At 46.2% G+C, this 13,888-nt stretch overlaps 2 protein-coding genes across 6 annotated transcripts in view; one reads left to right on the top strand and one right to left on the bottom strand.

The window, feature by feature from the left end:
• Positions 1 to 7,063, bottom strand: part of MMS19 (MMS19 homolog, cytosolic iron-sulfur assembly component) — a 47,230-nt gene extending 40,167 nt beyond the window's left edge. For 3 of the 5 annotated variants that reach the window (XM_004456987.4, XM_023588355.2, XM_023588356.2), the window contains exon 1: positions 6,909 to 7,063. In XM_004456987.4, the coding sequence (XP_004457044.2) occupies positions 6,909 to 7,020 (112 nt within the window). In that variant the 5' untranslated portion in view covers positions 7,021 to 7,063. The remainder of the gene's footprint in view (positions 1 to 6,908) is intronic. The other 2 variants (XM_023588357.3, XM_071215738.1) reach the window with 2 other exon arrangements.
• Positions 7,064 to 7,555: 492 nt separating this feature from the next.
• Positions 7,556 to 13,888, top strand: part of UBTD1 (ubiquitin domain containing 1) — a 49,974-nt gene continuing 43,641 nt past the window's right edge. The window contains exon 1 of the mRNA XM_004456992.5: positions 7,556 to 7,957. Coding sequence (XP_004457049.1) covers positions 7,888 to 7,957 — 70 coding nt within the window. The 5' untranslated portion in view covers positions 7,556 to 7,887. The remainder of the gene's footprint in view (positions 7,958 to 13,888) is intronic.

Genomic DNA, 13,888 nt, shown 5'->3' with positions numbered 1-13,888 from the left:
GTTCCCAATGCCTCCTGGACAAGGCGAGCTGGTGCAGTGGGCAGGCACGGCGAGCTGATGCAACAAAAGAGACACAAAGAGGAAAGACAATGAGAAACACAACAAACTAGGGAGCTGAGGTGGCTCAGATGACTGAGTGCCTCTCTTCCACTTGGGAGAGTTCCCTGTGCCTCCTAAAGAGAAGATGAGCAGACACAGAGAGCACACAGCAAATGGACACAGAGAGCAGACAGCAAATGCAAAACAATGTGGGGGAGGGGCAATAAATAAACATAAAATCTTTAAAGAAAAAAAAGTAATACAAAATTAGGGAAAAAATGAAGAGGTAAGAAAGTTATCACAAAATAATAAATAAAAGTAAGAAAAATGACAAGGTGAGAAAAAACTACAAACAGTAAGTGGGGGCTCCTTTCCCAACAGCGACTAAGTTTAATGTTTTCTTCTAGTTCTGCTGAGTTTATCTCAGAAATGTCTTTCAAATATGGCTCCTCCTTTTCATCCCCTCTAACTAGACTATAGCGACAGTCTTCAAAATTGCCTTACACTTTTTGGGGTGATGAAAATGTTCTGGAATTAGATAGTGGCACTGGATGCACAACATTGTAAAAGTACTAAAAGCCCCTGAACTGCACTCCTAAAATGGTTAAAAATGGTGTTCCTCAATTTTAAAAAAAGCCTTCCAACCCATCCATCTATATATTTTTTAAAGATTTATTTTTCCTCACACACACCCCCATCCATCCATCTAGATATCTTTTAAAGATTTATTTATTTCTCCTCACCCCGCCCCCTGCCCCCATTGCCTGCTCTCTCTGTCCATTCACTGTGCATTCTTCTGTGTCTGCTTGCATTCTCATTAGGCAGCTCCAGGAACCGATCCTGGGACATTCCAGAGTGGGAGAGAGGTACTCATTCTCTTGTGCCATCTCAGCTCCTTGGTCTGCTGCATCTCTTATTGTCTCTCCTCTGTTTCTCATTTTGTTGCATCATCTTGTTGCATCAGCTTTCCACGTGGGCCAGCATTCCGTGCAAGCCAACTCTTCTGTGCAGGGCAGCATTCCGCATAGGTGAGCTCTCTGCTTGAGCCAGCTTGCCTTCACCAGGAGGTCCCAGGTATTGAACCCTGGACCTCCTGTAAGGTAGATAGGAGCTCAATTCCTTGTGCCACATCCGCTTCCCCATCCATCCTGAATTACCACCTTAAAATGCTCATTACCTCCCTACTTGCCAATCTCCATTTGCTCCTTATTGCTTCCAGATAAGACCTAACTCCTTGCCTTGGTGTCCTTTACAATTCAGCCCCCACATTCCCTCCAGCCTTACCATCATGACTCCATAATTCAGACAAATGAAATCCTACCATGTCAACCTCTCCCATATCCTCAAGCCTGTAAACATATTCCCTTGGCTTGAAATACCCCTTTCCCACCCGTCTACATGAAGAACTTCAACTCATTCTTTAGGAACAAGCTCAAATGTCAACTTTTCTGATGGCTTCTTTGATTCCTCCAAACAGAATAATGTATACCCTCGTCCAGTTCCCTCCATGATTAAGATAAACTGTCATGTTTGTTTGTTTTCACCCATGTATTCTACATTTACTGAGTACCTATTTTAAATCAGGTATTGTGCTAGGTCTTGAAATATAGACAAGAAATTTTTAAGGAGTCCAGTACCTGGGCAGAAAGACATCTAAAACAACTGTAGTGTAACAAGCTCAGTGTTACCATAGTGATATAAAAAGAGACAGGGTTAACATAAGAAAGAAGTAAAATTCCTGGGTTTATGTATTATATCCTGTCAGGAACTCTAAGTGATTAGTTCTCTTAATAGTATAAGTTCTCCCAAGTGAGAAATATCTCAATACCTGGAAATGCTGTTAATTATGCACTTGGTCTCATTAGATGAAAGGAGCTAACCAAGAGTTAATTTTCCTTAACATAGCCTCACTGGCCTTCCAAGCTTGGTACAAAATTCAACTCAGGTAGCATTTAGGAAAAAAATAAGTTTAAGTTCCTTGCTCTATATAAGCAAGCCTAAATTTTTCCGATTTGCTTTCTAAAAACAGGTCTACCAGCACCTCCTAACTACCCACACATTCCTCAGAAGGCACCAGTTCGTGTGGGGCACTTAGGAGTCAAAGGAACATTTATATGAGCACTGACATGGAATGCACAATCAGACCTCTGTCTGATGGAGTTGCAGCCTCTTGAAAAATCTGGAGTAGCAGCCAAAGAGAGTAAGGGGTCTGAAAGAACAGGAGAGTGAGAAAAATCCCAACCAGGGCTTGGTTCCAATGAAGCTCTCAAAATGCCCTTTCTGCTGAGGGTGCTAGAGACATTTCTCAGAACTATGTTTTACTGTTCTTTAGCAATCTTTTGGTTTCAGGAATAGTGGCCTCCTTATGGAATCACAAATGTGGAAAAATACAAAATAACAAAGACTGAGGGAAACGGACTTTGGCCCAGTGGTTAGGGCCTCCGTCTACCACATGGGAGGCCCGAGGTTCAGGCCCCGGGCCTCCTTGACCCGTGTGGGGCTGGCCCATGCGCAGTGCTGATGCGCGCAGGGAGTGCCCTGCCACACAGGGGTGTCCCCCGCGTAGGGGAGCCCCACGCGCAAGGAGTGCACCCATAAGGAGAGCCGCCCAGCGCGGAGGAGGGAGCAGCCTGCCGAGGAATGGCGCCGCCCACACTTCCCGTGCCGCTGACGACAACAGCAGCGGACAAAGAAACAAGACGCAGCAAAAAGACACAGAAAACAGACAACCGGGGGAGGGGAGGGGAATTAAATAAATAAAAATAAATCTTTAAAACAAACAAACAAACAAACAAACATATATATATAAAAAAACAAAGACTGAAATGAAGCAAAATTCAAATAACTAAGAGGAAAAAAATAGTCATCACCTGCATAAATTCAACATTTCAAAAGTCACATTTCCTAAAATCAGCTCCCTTCTCAACACCACCCCTCCTGGCATTTTTTAGACAGAGCACATCTCATCTTCAGGCTTGAAAATATGGGGTCATCTTGGAGTCCTCCTTGACCTTTAAGCCCTTATACCAGTCAGACCTCAAGTGCCACAGATTCTTTCTTCAACATCTCTCACTCATTTTAGCAGTTTTTCTTGCATACCTACCAGCCTCCAGAAGTCTCTGGTGGTAAGAATGGGAGGATGGATTATGGAGATGTACACAAAAATAGCTACTAAACAAGTACGCTAAATAAGTATTACAAGTATAAATGACTGAGAAACAAGTACCATAAAGATTCTCAAGTGTGTGATTTGTCTGACTGGGATAATCAGGAAATGCTTTGTCACTTGGGGGCAATCAAGCTGGGCCTTGAATCTTGGGTCTAACTTTAATTAGATGGAGCTAGTGGACAGAATTGGGAAAGAAAATACCTAGGAAACTGAGTAAAGGTGGGTGACTGAAACTAAAAGGTTCAGAGGCAGAGTGGTGAAAACAAAGGCTGGGGACAGGTAGTACAGTCTTTGAGGCCTTTTAACCCTTAGGCTGCCAGGTCATTTCCCTTCCAGCACTTGCATGTTCTTTATATATATATTAAATATATTTTTAAAATACTTATTTTAAAAACAAATCAATTTCATTGATATTATTTATAAAGCATACAATTCATACAAAATGTTCAATGGTATTTGGTATAATCACTTAGTTGTCTGCATGTTCTTGAACTGACACCTACTTTTACCAGGAACCCAGGTAGAAAACAGTTGTTGGCAGGTGCCTTTGTGATCAGAGGATATTCCTTTTGCATTTACTTTTTGTAGGAGAGGCTGCTGCTATGAGTTGCTTAAGAGTAAGTGCTAACAAAGCCTAACAGGTTGAAGGATTAGAAATCACATCTTATTCTGAGGATGCTTCAAAACTGTCAGCCTTCAACAACCCTGACCAGGGTTGTGATCTAAGATTGAGAATACCTATTTAATCCTCTAAACTCATTTTCTTTATATGGTTGCCTTGCTTAAGGATATACAATGATTCCTATTACCTACAACAGATCATTTGAATCCCTCTCCTGGGAATCCAAGGTTATGCGTAATTCAATCCCACTAAACCTTTTCAATCTTATCTGTTGCTTATCCTTTTACCAACCTTCTTCACTTAATCAAGAGAGCAAAAGTACAGCAAGGCAAGTAGTTACCCCTATTGGCTGAACTAAGCTCAATTTATACCTGACAATAGTTTAGGGCATTTTTTTCAGAGAACAACAACAAAAAAATTACAAACACGTTAATAAGAACTAGGCAGTCCTTATCAGATTATCATCTCAAAGTGTGTTCCGGATCAGAAAAATCGAAAAAAATTGTTTCACAATATATAAATGTGAAAGAAGAATTTAAAACCATACTGGTATAATAATGTTTTATGTTGATAGGGGTTTGGATTATATAGGTGTATGCATTTGTCAAAATCAGCAAATGTACATTTAGACTTGTATACTTCATTGGATATGTTACACCAAAAGAGAGAAACTGTAAACAAATACTGAACTTGAGTTAATGCTATGCATGCTTAAGTGTTTAGGGGGAATGTATGGATACCTGCAATTAAAATGGATGGATAAGCGATAAATCAAGTATATTAAAATGTTAATGGGGAAGCTGACTTGGCTCAAAGGATAGAGCATCTGCCTACCACATGGGAGGTCCACGGTTCAAACCCAGGGCCTCCTTGACCTGTGTGGAGCTGGCCCACGCGCAGTGCTGATGCGTGCAGGGAGTGCCGTGCCACCCAGGGTGTTCCCTGCGTAGGGGAGCCCCACATGCAAGAAGTGTGCCCTGCAAGGAGATCTGCCCAGCACGAAATAAAGTTCAGCCTGCCCAGGAGTGGCACTGGCACACACGGAGAGCTGACGCAGCAAGATGATGCAACAAGGGGAGACACATATTTCTAGTGCCCCTGACAAAAAAACAGAAGCGGACACAGAAGAACACAGCAAATGGACACAGAGAACGGATAACTGGGGCGGGGCGGGGCACGGTGGGGGAAGGGGAGAGAAATAAATAAAAATAAATCTTAAAAAAAAAATGTTGGTGGTGGACCTAGCCCAGTGGTTAAGGCGTCCGCCTACCACATGGGAGGTCCCCGGTTCAAACCCCGGGCCTCCTTGACCTGTGTGGAGCTGGCCCACGCGCAGTGCTGATGCATGCAAGGAGTACCCTGCCACGCAGGGGTGTCCCCCCCCCCGTAGGCGAGCCCCACGCGCAAGGAATGCACCCCTTAAGGAGAGCCGCCCAGCGCGAAAGAAAGTGCAGCCTGCCCAGGAATGGCGCTGCCCTCAAGGAGAGCTGACGCAACAAAAAAGAAACACAGATTCCAGTGCTGCTGACAACAACAGAAGCCGACAAAGAAGACGCAGCAAATAAACACAGAGAAAAGACAACCGGGATGGAGGGGAAAGGGGAGAGAAATAAATAAATAAAATAAATCTTTAAAAAAAAGTTAATGGTGGAATCCAGGTGACGGGTGCATGTGTGTTCCTTATAAAATTCTTTAGACTATACTGTCTTTTTTTAAATTCACAATAAAACACTGGGAAAAATGACATTGACAACATACTGTACTTGTTAACAACGTCAACACTGATAATTTGCTGAATTTACTGTAAGAAGTCAAACTTAGTGGAATAGCAGCAGTGGGCATTTCATTTGATGCTTCCTTCCATACCAACTGAACACAACTCTCAGCGCTCTTTTTGAGGTGGACTGTACTTACCTGCTTGCATGGCTGTCTCTCCCAACATAGTATAAATTCCTGAAGGGCACAAATCTAATATAATTTAGTTATATTCCTAAGGCTTTGCGTCATTTTTGGAGGATAATATGTGTTCAGTAATGGTGGAATGACAATGAAAGTGGAATTTTACCAAGGACCAAAGTATTATTATATTTTTAGCATACACTTTATTCATTTCTCACAATTCTAAAAGTTAAGCTCAGTTTTCAAGAGAAACTTAATATCCTTAAGTGTAAGTACATTAAACGTTGCTTAAGTAATGTCCTTACTTCTCCCCAGACAGGCAAAATTTCCAAAATTATTTTAAATATTTTAAAAAAACAAACTCACCTATATCTAACGAGATTATTTATATTCTATTACTCAAACCCGAGGTCTGAAGGCCTCCTAATATTTAATAATTTTTTAGTAGATGAACGTTCTTAAAAAGAAAAGTGTTAAAAAGTCCAAGGAAGCCTAGAAATTGTTTTCAAAGAGTTGTCACAACCAAGAGATGCCTGAACTGGTGAAAAGCAGGAACTGGAGATGCGAGAAAACGACAAAAGCAAAATCCACATAAAAAAAATTTAATCAAGAACTTAACCAAGCAACAAAGAGAGGACACCGAACCTCTCAAACTGGCCCTAGACCGCCTTTCCTCCTCCTCTCTCCACTTAACAGCCAGTCAGAGACGAGCGCCTCCCGGCTACTCCCAAGATCCCACGCGAGTTGGGTTGATGCCGCTAAAGCTGCATCTTTCACGTCAACCTCCCAGTTACAACGTGGTTTCGCGGCCGGCTAGAGAACCTGACTCTGAACTGGAGCACTTGGGTCAGACTTCCATCTCCCCCACCTGCCTGATCTGTGACCCCGTGCACAAATCTTTTATCGTTGGGCCTCAGTTTCCTCTTCCGTGAAATGGTAATGATTATCCCAACCCCGCCGGCCACACTGGGTGCTGATGGGAGACGAGAAGCGTAAAGGCGCTTTAAAGATGCAAACAACTTTCAATTTTGATATAGCTCTGAAGCACGCGGTGCTCCCGAGGCAAGTCTCTCAAGAGCCACCTCTATTCCTTCACTCTCTTCCCGCCCGAAGCCAGTGCCAAGGCCTCTCCCTCCTGTCGGCCCCCATGCGGAAGCCGCGCGGCGCCGTCTGCCATACCTGTAGCCACCTGGTCAGCGGGGCCTTCCTGCTGGCCCATGACAAAGTCTTGCACGAGGCCCCATAGGGCGCCGATAGGCGCCACCGCCTCCAGAGCGGCGGCGGCAGCCATGACGCGAATTAGGGACCGTGGGAGGGGAAGTGGGCAGTGGCACAAGACAGGCCTCTCCGCGCATGCGCCTCAAGAGCCAATCCTTTGGCGAAGGCTTAGGGGGCGGAGCGCTCCCTGGATCACGTGCCTGCCGGCTCCTCGCTAGGCAGTTCCAGGGAGGGTGGGCCGGCCCCGCCCCGAAGGGCGGGGCCTGGAATAGGGGCGGTGGCGCGCGGAGTGGAGAAGGCCGCTGGGCACGCAGCTGGGGCCATTGAGGGCGAATAATTCCCGGCCCGGCTCCCCGGGAGACGGGCGGCGGGGCGGGCACCTGGCTGGGTGGGGCCGAGGGGCGGTCCGCACCCTGGGGGAAGCCAATGACAAAATCAGGCCCGGCCCGAGGGGGCGGTGCCGTCGGTCACATGCGCACCTGGGGCGGGTGGTGGCGGTGCGGGCGGTGCGGGCACGGCGAGCCTGCGGAGGGGAGCGGGGCCGGGCAGGGGCGGGGCTAGGCAGGTGAGTGACAGGCTCCGGGGGGGCCGGCCCCAGCTGGGAGCCCCAGGCGAGCTCCGAGGCGCTGCCGCGGTGCCCGCCCCCTCTCCGCCCCTACAGCGGAGCTGGTCTCCGGCTGGGCACCGTCGTGGGCCCCCTGGCCCGGCCATCTGGGACCGTGCTGGGAAGTCATCCGCCTCCTGTTCTCCCCTCGCCCGCAAAGTTTGTGGCGAAGCCGGCGCCGGCTCAGGGCGCGCCCCTGGGGGGAGATCGGGGAGTGCCCGATGCCGGGCGGCCGGAGCCGTTGACCCGCGACGCCGCGTCCCGGGCAGGAGCGCGGAGCAGCCGGCCACCCCCGCCCCCCGCCCCCGGTGCATGGGGCCCGGCTGAGGAGCCAGCATGGGCAACTGCGTGGGGAGACAGCGCCGGGAGAGGCCGGCCGCCCCGGGACACCCCCGCAAGCGAGCAGGTAACGACGGGGAAGGGAGCAGGGCCACGGGCACGCTGCCAACTGTTCCCCCTTCTCGCCGGAGCCCTGGACTTCCCGAGCGACCACCCACGGCTCCTGGCGCCTGGGATTTACCCGTTGGCTGCTCGGGAGCCAGAGGGGGGCCTCCTCCCCAGTCCTGGGTGGCCGGGGGAGCTGAGTTGGGGCAACTGCGAGCGTCGACCCGGCTGCGAGACCAACTCGCTCCAACTGGGAAGCTGCTGGCGCGGGTGGGGGCAGGAAATGTTTGCAGACCGCACCCGGGCCGGCAGAGGGAGGAGGACCCCCTGCGAGGGCGCCGCTGGCCTGGCACCCTGGGCCGGGGTCTGACGCCGGCCGGTCGGGGCACGGCGCGGGCAGCCAGGCGTCCCCAGAACTCCGAGCTAGCGAGGCGAGTACAGTCGCTCCTTCCAAAGACTGTGTCATTATCGGGCTGCAGATCGGGCTGCCGGAATCCGACTTGCAAAAGCAGCGCAGGACTCTGGGAAAGAAATCTTTATTTTTCCCGCAGGGCTTTTTAGAGCCTCCCGGCCGTCTGGGAGTCTAGGAAAAGTGGAGTGGGGTGGGGGTGAGAATTTTCCTCGGGTTTGTTGGGATCCTAATCAGCCTTAGGAATGGCATCTGCTTGCTGATGATCCCCGAGGGCCGGGCAGCAGCCTTCTCACTTTCTTGGAACACCCCTCCTCCTATCCTGGCGCCGTGCCCCGGGGACTCACTTCCTTCAGTGAGGATGTTGCAAGGACCTTCTGAGAATGATAAAGTAGTAGACTTGGAAATTTGTTCCATTTCAGATAGATCTCCTTCCTCCTCTCTATCCAAAAGTCCAGATCCAGAGAGGCTGAACAACTTGCCCAACACAGCTAGTACAAGTGGGGCTGGAACCCAGTCTCCTCTTCCACCCAGTTGCCACATATCCCTTTATGTAAGAGGAACCACAGGCCTGAAGTTGTTAATGAAGTGGAAACTCTAGTTGGTGTTTCCTGCTTCCCTTTGACACCAGAGGTGTGTTGCTTGGGTTGCTGAAGCTGGAAAGGAGAATGGGGGAAACACGGGGAAACCAGGGAAGGATGTCTGTATAGTGGACAGGATGACTTGTGGAAGGAAGAAATGTGTTTTTATAGGAAGGATGGGGTAAAACTTACCATTGAAATCCTGTTATCTCATCCTAAGGCAGCCCTGGCCGTTCTTCTCAAACCCAAAGGCTTTCTTCCTTTCATTCATTCATTCAATTTATTATTTATGTGCTCAGTCCTCAGAATTGGTTTCATGGTATTTTTCACTGTTGATAACCTTTCCTTCCTTGAAACTCTCCTCCCTTCCCTTCTTAGCATAGGACTATTTTGGTTTTCTTTGATCACTCCTGCCCACCAAACACCTGCCAGGTGTGTGTATGCCCAGGTTCAATTTGACATTTTTTTCTTCTCATTATACTCCCTCCGAGAGAAATCATATCCAGTCCCATAACTACTACCCTGCCCCCTGTGCTATATCTTCAACTATTACCTGTCTCTTCCAGACCCACTTCTCTAAATGCCCTCTGGATACTGATCTAGATATCCTCAGATTCAACACCTCTAGAGCCGAGCTCTGTATCTCTTTCCCCTCAATCAGCTTCCCTTCTTTACCCTTCCATTCCCTCAACTGCATAATTATACTTTGAAAAACTCTCTCACTGACTGGCTGTACCTCCTAGCCAGCCAGTCACCAGGGTCAGCTGGCTCTTCCTTCAGTACGTTTTACAAACCTGTCCCTTCCCTCTTTACTTCAAGCCCTTGTCACCTCAAGTCCAACTCATCTCCCAGTCTGAAGTCACTTCCTCACCAAAGGCAAGTTCATCTTCAGTCATTTATCCAATGCAGAGGCCAGCACCCAATTTGTTCCCCCAGAAGTAGTTTATTAAATCAATCTATCCCAAATCCTATCATTTATTTTATGTTCAAAACTCAGCAAAATAAAAAAAAAATTTAAAACTAAAAAAAGAAAAAATTCTTTCTGCACCTCTCTATTGGCTTTAAGAACCTAAACTTTCAAGGTGATATCTGACCCAGTCCTTTCATAACACGATTTCTTTCTCTTCCCTAACGTTAAGGCCACCAGCATTTGCTTGTGCTGTTTCCCCACTTCTTCTTAGCAAGAGCCTTTCTTCCCTTCGAAGACCACATCAAATCCCATATCTTTCTTTAAGTACCTTCCCTAACAAATCTCTTCCCCCACGCCCAGTAGAAGTGATTGCCTCTTCTGAGAACTACTGCAAACACATTGTCTGTGCCACTTCACAATTATCTACTCCGTATTATTCACTGCAAGCCTTGAAGACCTGGGTTCTACCTTATTCTTCTGCGCCTCTTGTCCCTCTCTCTCAGCCACTCACTCATACAGCCATACACAAACACACACACAGAACACTACTTAGCACAATGACTCCTACAGAGAAAGCCCTCAGTATTTGTTGATTTTAGAAAGCTCACCTGACTTCATCCTCCAATCTGCATTTTCCATGTAAACATTTTACTAAAGTATATATCTGCATTTTTAGTCTACTAATATATCATTTCAATTCTGTGGGACCTACTATGGGTTGCTTTATTCATGAAGTCCATATCCAAGGGATACTGTATAGGATGACAGAAGTTTGAGTGTAAAGAAAGGAATCCTTCTTAACTTTACCGTGTGCACCTGACATTCCTGTAAACTCTGCGGTTTACCTTTTGATAAGGACATATTTTGATAAGGACATAGTTTTATGTCGTAAGACTAACTCCAAAATTGCCTAAAACTCCTCTCGCTCCTACTTTGGACTCTGACCTTTCTTTTACCACTGGTAAAATGGGAACAAATCTTCAACAGGGAGCTAGAACCTGAGTTCCATTTGCTTGTTGCTAAGGGACCCTGGGTAAGTCATCAGATCTCTCTGGATCATCTTTAAATATCTTGGAAAGGGAGAGGGTTATCCAGATATAACTCTTTACTGTGTGTTTGTTTTATCATCTTCACAAAGGCAGCTATCCAAAACTGTAATGTATTAAGTTGAAGCCTTATTAATATCACCCTATGGCCTTAGTTCTGTCTTCTTAATCACTTGGTGGGGGAAGCAGAGATATGATGCCCACTGATCAGGGCATCTTATATGAGGTGGGAGGATTAGGTGATTCTTTCATCAAGTTTTGTGGTTTTTACTCTTACTACATCCACAGTAGGTCTATGTTCTCCTCTTCCAAGTACTGGGTGGTCCTTGTATGCTTCAGAGAATACTTGGAGAATTACTCCTTTTTTTCCTGGGGAGGAGGGGTGTTCCACTACCCCATACATGTATCCTGGAGAGATCAATCTCTATGCCCATGAGGTGGGTGTAGCAGCCTATCCCCCAACCAGCCCAGGGAGAAATAGAGGTGGTAGAACAGGCAAGTCTCTTGCCTGACTACACCCTTTGAGAATGTGGCAGGGCTGAAACCCAAATATCTGACTCTCCGATGTGCCAGGCCTATCCACTTACATTCTGGAATCTGAAGCTTGGGATGGACAGTCCCTGAGTCCTGTTTTGGGCTGATTGTGCTTGACACCATGATTGCAAGGAAGTCTGCTTCTTCTTGTGGGCCGCTGTAGCTTTTCTTGAGGGAGTAATTGGGCAACTTCTCCATTTGCTCGGTAAATATTTACTGAATGCCAAACACCATGCTGGTTGTGAACAGACATGGTCCTTGACTACATGGAGTTTGTAGTTAGGAAGGGCAGACGAAACCACAGTCATATAACCTATGTGTGATTATGCATGCAAATCTTGTTTGATTATACATACAATTATGTGTTATTATTATATAGGCTGGTGACTCTACATTTATAATTTCAGCCCATCCTCTCCAACTCCAGCCCTATGCATTCTGCTTCCCACTCAACATGTCTAATAGCAAAAGGCTTCTCAGTTCAGTGTGTCTGACACAATTCCTGAACCTCCCCTTTTCTTTACAAAGTCTCCCCCGTCTAAATGGTGATTTTATCCTTCCAGCTACCTGGGCCCCCAAAATTCTAGAGTCATCTCTGACTTCTCCCTTTCTGTCACATTCCACATCTCATTTATCAGTCTGGGACCTCATATGTAGGGGAAGCTATCACTCAACCACTGAGCCACATCAGCTCCCCTGAACTGATTTCTTTGTTTGTTTGTTTGCTTTTGTTTTCAGGCAGCACTGGGAATCGCATCAGGGATCGAACCCAGGACCTCCCATGTGGGAAGCAGGTGCTTAACCACTTGAGTCACATCTGCTCCCCAATAGATCTTGTTGGTTTTACCTTCAAAATATATCTAGAACCCAATTGCTTCTTGCCATCTCTACCACTTTCACCCTGGTCTAAGCTGCCGCTGGCCTCTTTACCTGATCTTCCTGCTTCTTCCCTTGTTGCTTATCAGACTATTTTCCTCAGAACAGCCAGAAAGATGCTGTAAACTGGGAGTCAGATTTTTTTACTCCTTTGCTCAAGCCTTCCTGGGACACCTCATCATCTGACATTAGCTATCTCCTCCTCTTCTGTCAGTCAGAGATTTTTGTTTGTTCACTCCCTGGTACCTAACGCAGGGCCTGGCATATACTAGGGCCTTAATAAGTAAGTGTTGGATGAAATTAGTGTGTGTGACAGAGTTGGTGAGGTCTATTAAAGATAGGAATGAGCAGACCTGATTGATCTATGGTCTTACATCAGTTTTAGGGCAGGTACCCTAATGAAGGGACTTAAGCTGTAGCCTCAGAGTAGAATTCTGTTCTTGGGTGTGGTTTCTTTCTCCATACCCCACCTCCCACCCCACCCCCAGGTAAGGTCTCAAATCCCTGTTTTGGGAACCTCTTACTAGGAGATATCTGAGCTGAAGAGCCGGGTGAAGCCCCCTATTATGGTCCTAACCAGGCATTGTCATTTTATTTGTGCATCTAGGTAAGAGGGGACCCCTCTCCTAGGCACACATAATGTTTGTAATCTTCAGCTTGACGGTAGGGATGGGATGGTCTAACAGATCATGAAGTAGGAAGTCTGGTGATATAGAGTCCAGGCCTCTTTACCCACTGACTTGCTGGGGAATTTTTAGAATCACAGAATTTTAGAGCTGAAAAGAAACTCAAAAGATTTCTCTAACCTCTTTTTTTCTTTTCCAGCTATTAAAAAAAGAAATAAAGGTATATGTACTCCCTGCCTAGTTCACAGAAATATAGTTCAACCTATATAAAAACTATATGGCTTCTTCTTTGGATGAATTGTATGGCGTGTGAATAAAAATGTTAAAAAACAGACCCAAAACTATATGGGCTTCTTTAAATTTTGTGTGTGATGAGGTCAAAGCATTGTAGCAAAGTGATCAAGGTCAAGTGTGTTCAAAAGGAAGGGAAGGGATCTAGTCTTTTCTTTGCTGCTTTCTAGAGTGGTGATCTTATGCAAATCATTTATTTTATGCTCGGGTGATCCTCTATAAAAAAAAGATGAGACTATTTCCAGCGTACTTCAGGGAGATATTATGGGGATAAAATAAGCGAACAGTGTTTTAAAAAGTACATTCTGGCTGCGTGGTCTGCTCAAAATACGTGGTCCCAACCTAGAGTGTCATCTGGCCTTGATGAGAAATAAGGCCTTGGCTCTCTGCTCCTTCCTAGTTGTGTATGTGTGACTTTGGACAAACCTTTTGATCTTCTTGAGCCTCAGTTTCCTCACTTATATAATGAGGTGACTACCACCCTGCTCACCTCTCAGAGGTGAATCAAGTGAGATCCTGGATGACAAAGAGAATGTAAACGTATAAAATTTTTATTATTCAAATCCACAGGATTTTTATACACAAAATTACAGTTAGCTTATTCTTTTAAGGGGAAAACTATAAAAGAAATGTTTAAAAACTCCTTTTGGGTGGGAATCTTTCCTAAATGAATAAAATAT

Source organism: Dasypus novemcinctus, chromosome 6 (assembly GCF_030445035.2).
Source record: "Dasypus novemcinctus isolate mDasNov1 chromosome 6, mDasNov1.1.hap2, whole genome shotgun sequence".
In the NCBI taxonomy this organism is placed as follows: Eukaryota; Metazoa; Chordata; class Mammalia; order Cingulata; family Dasypodidae; genus Dasypus; species Dasypus novemcinctus.
Note: the sequence above shows the minus strand (reverse complement) of the source record. Positions and strands in the feature narration are given on the sequence as shown.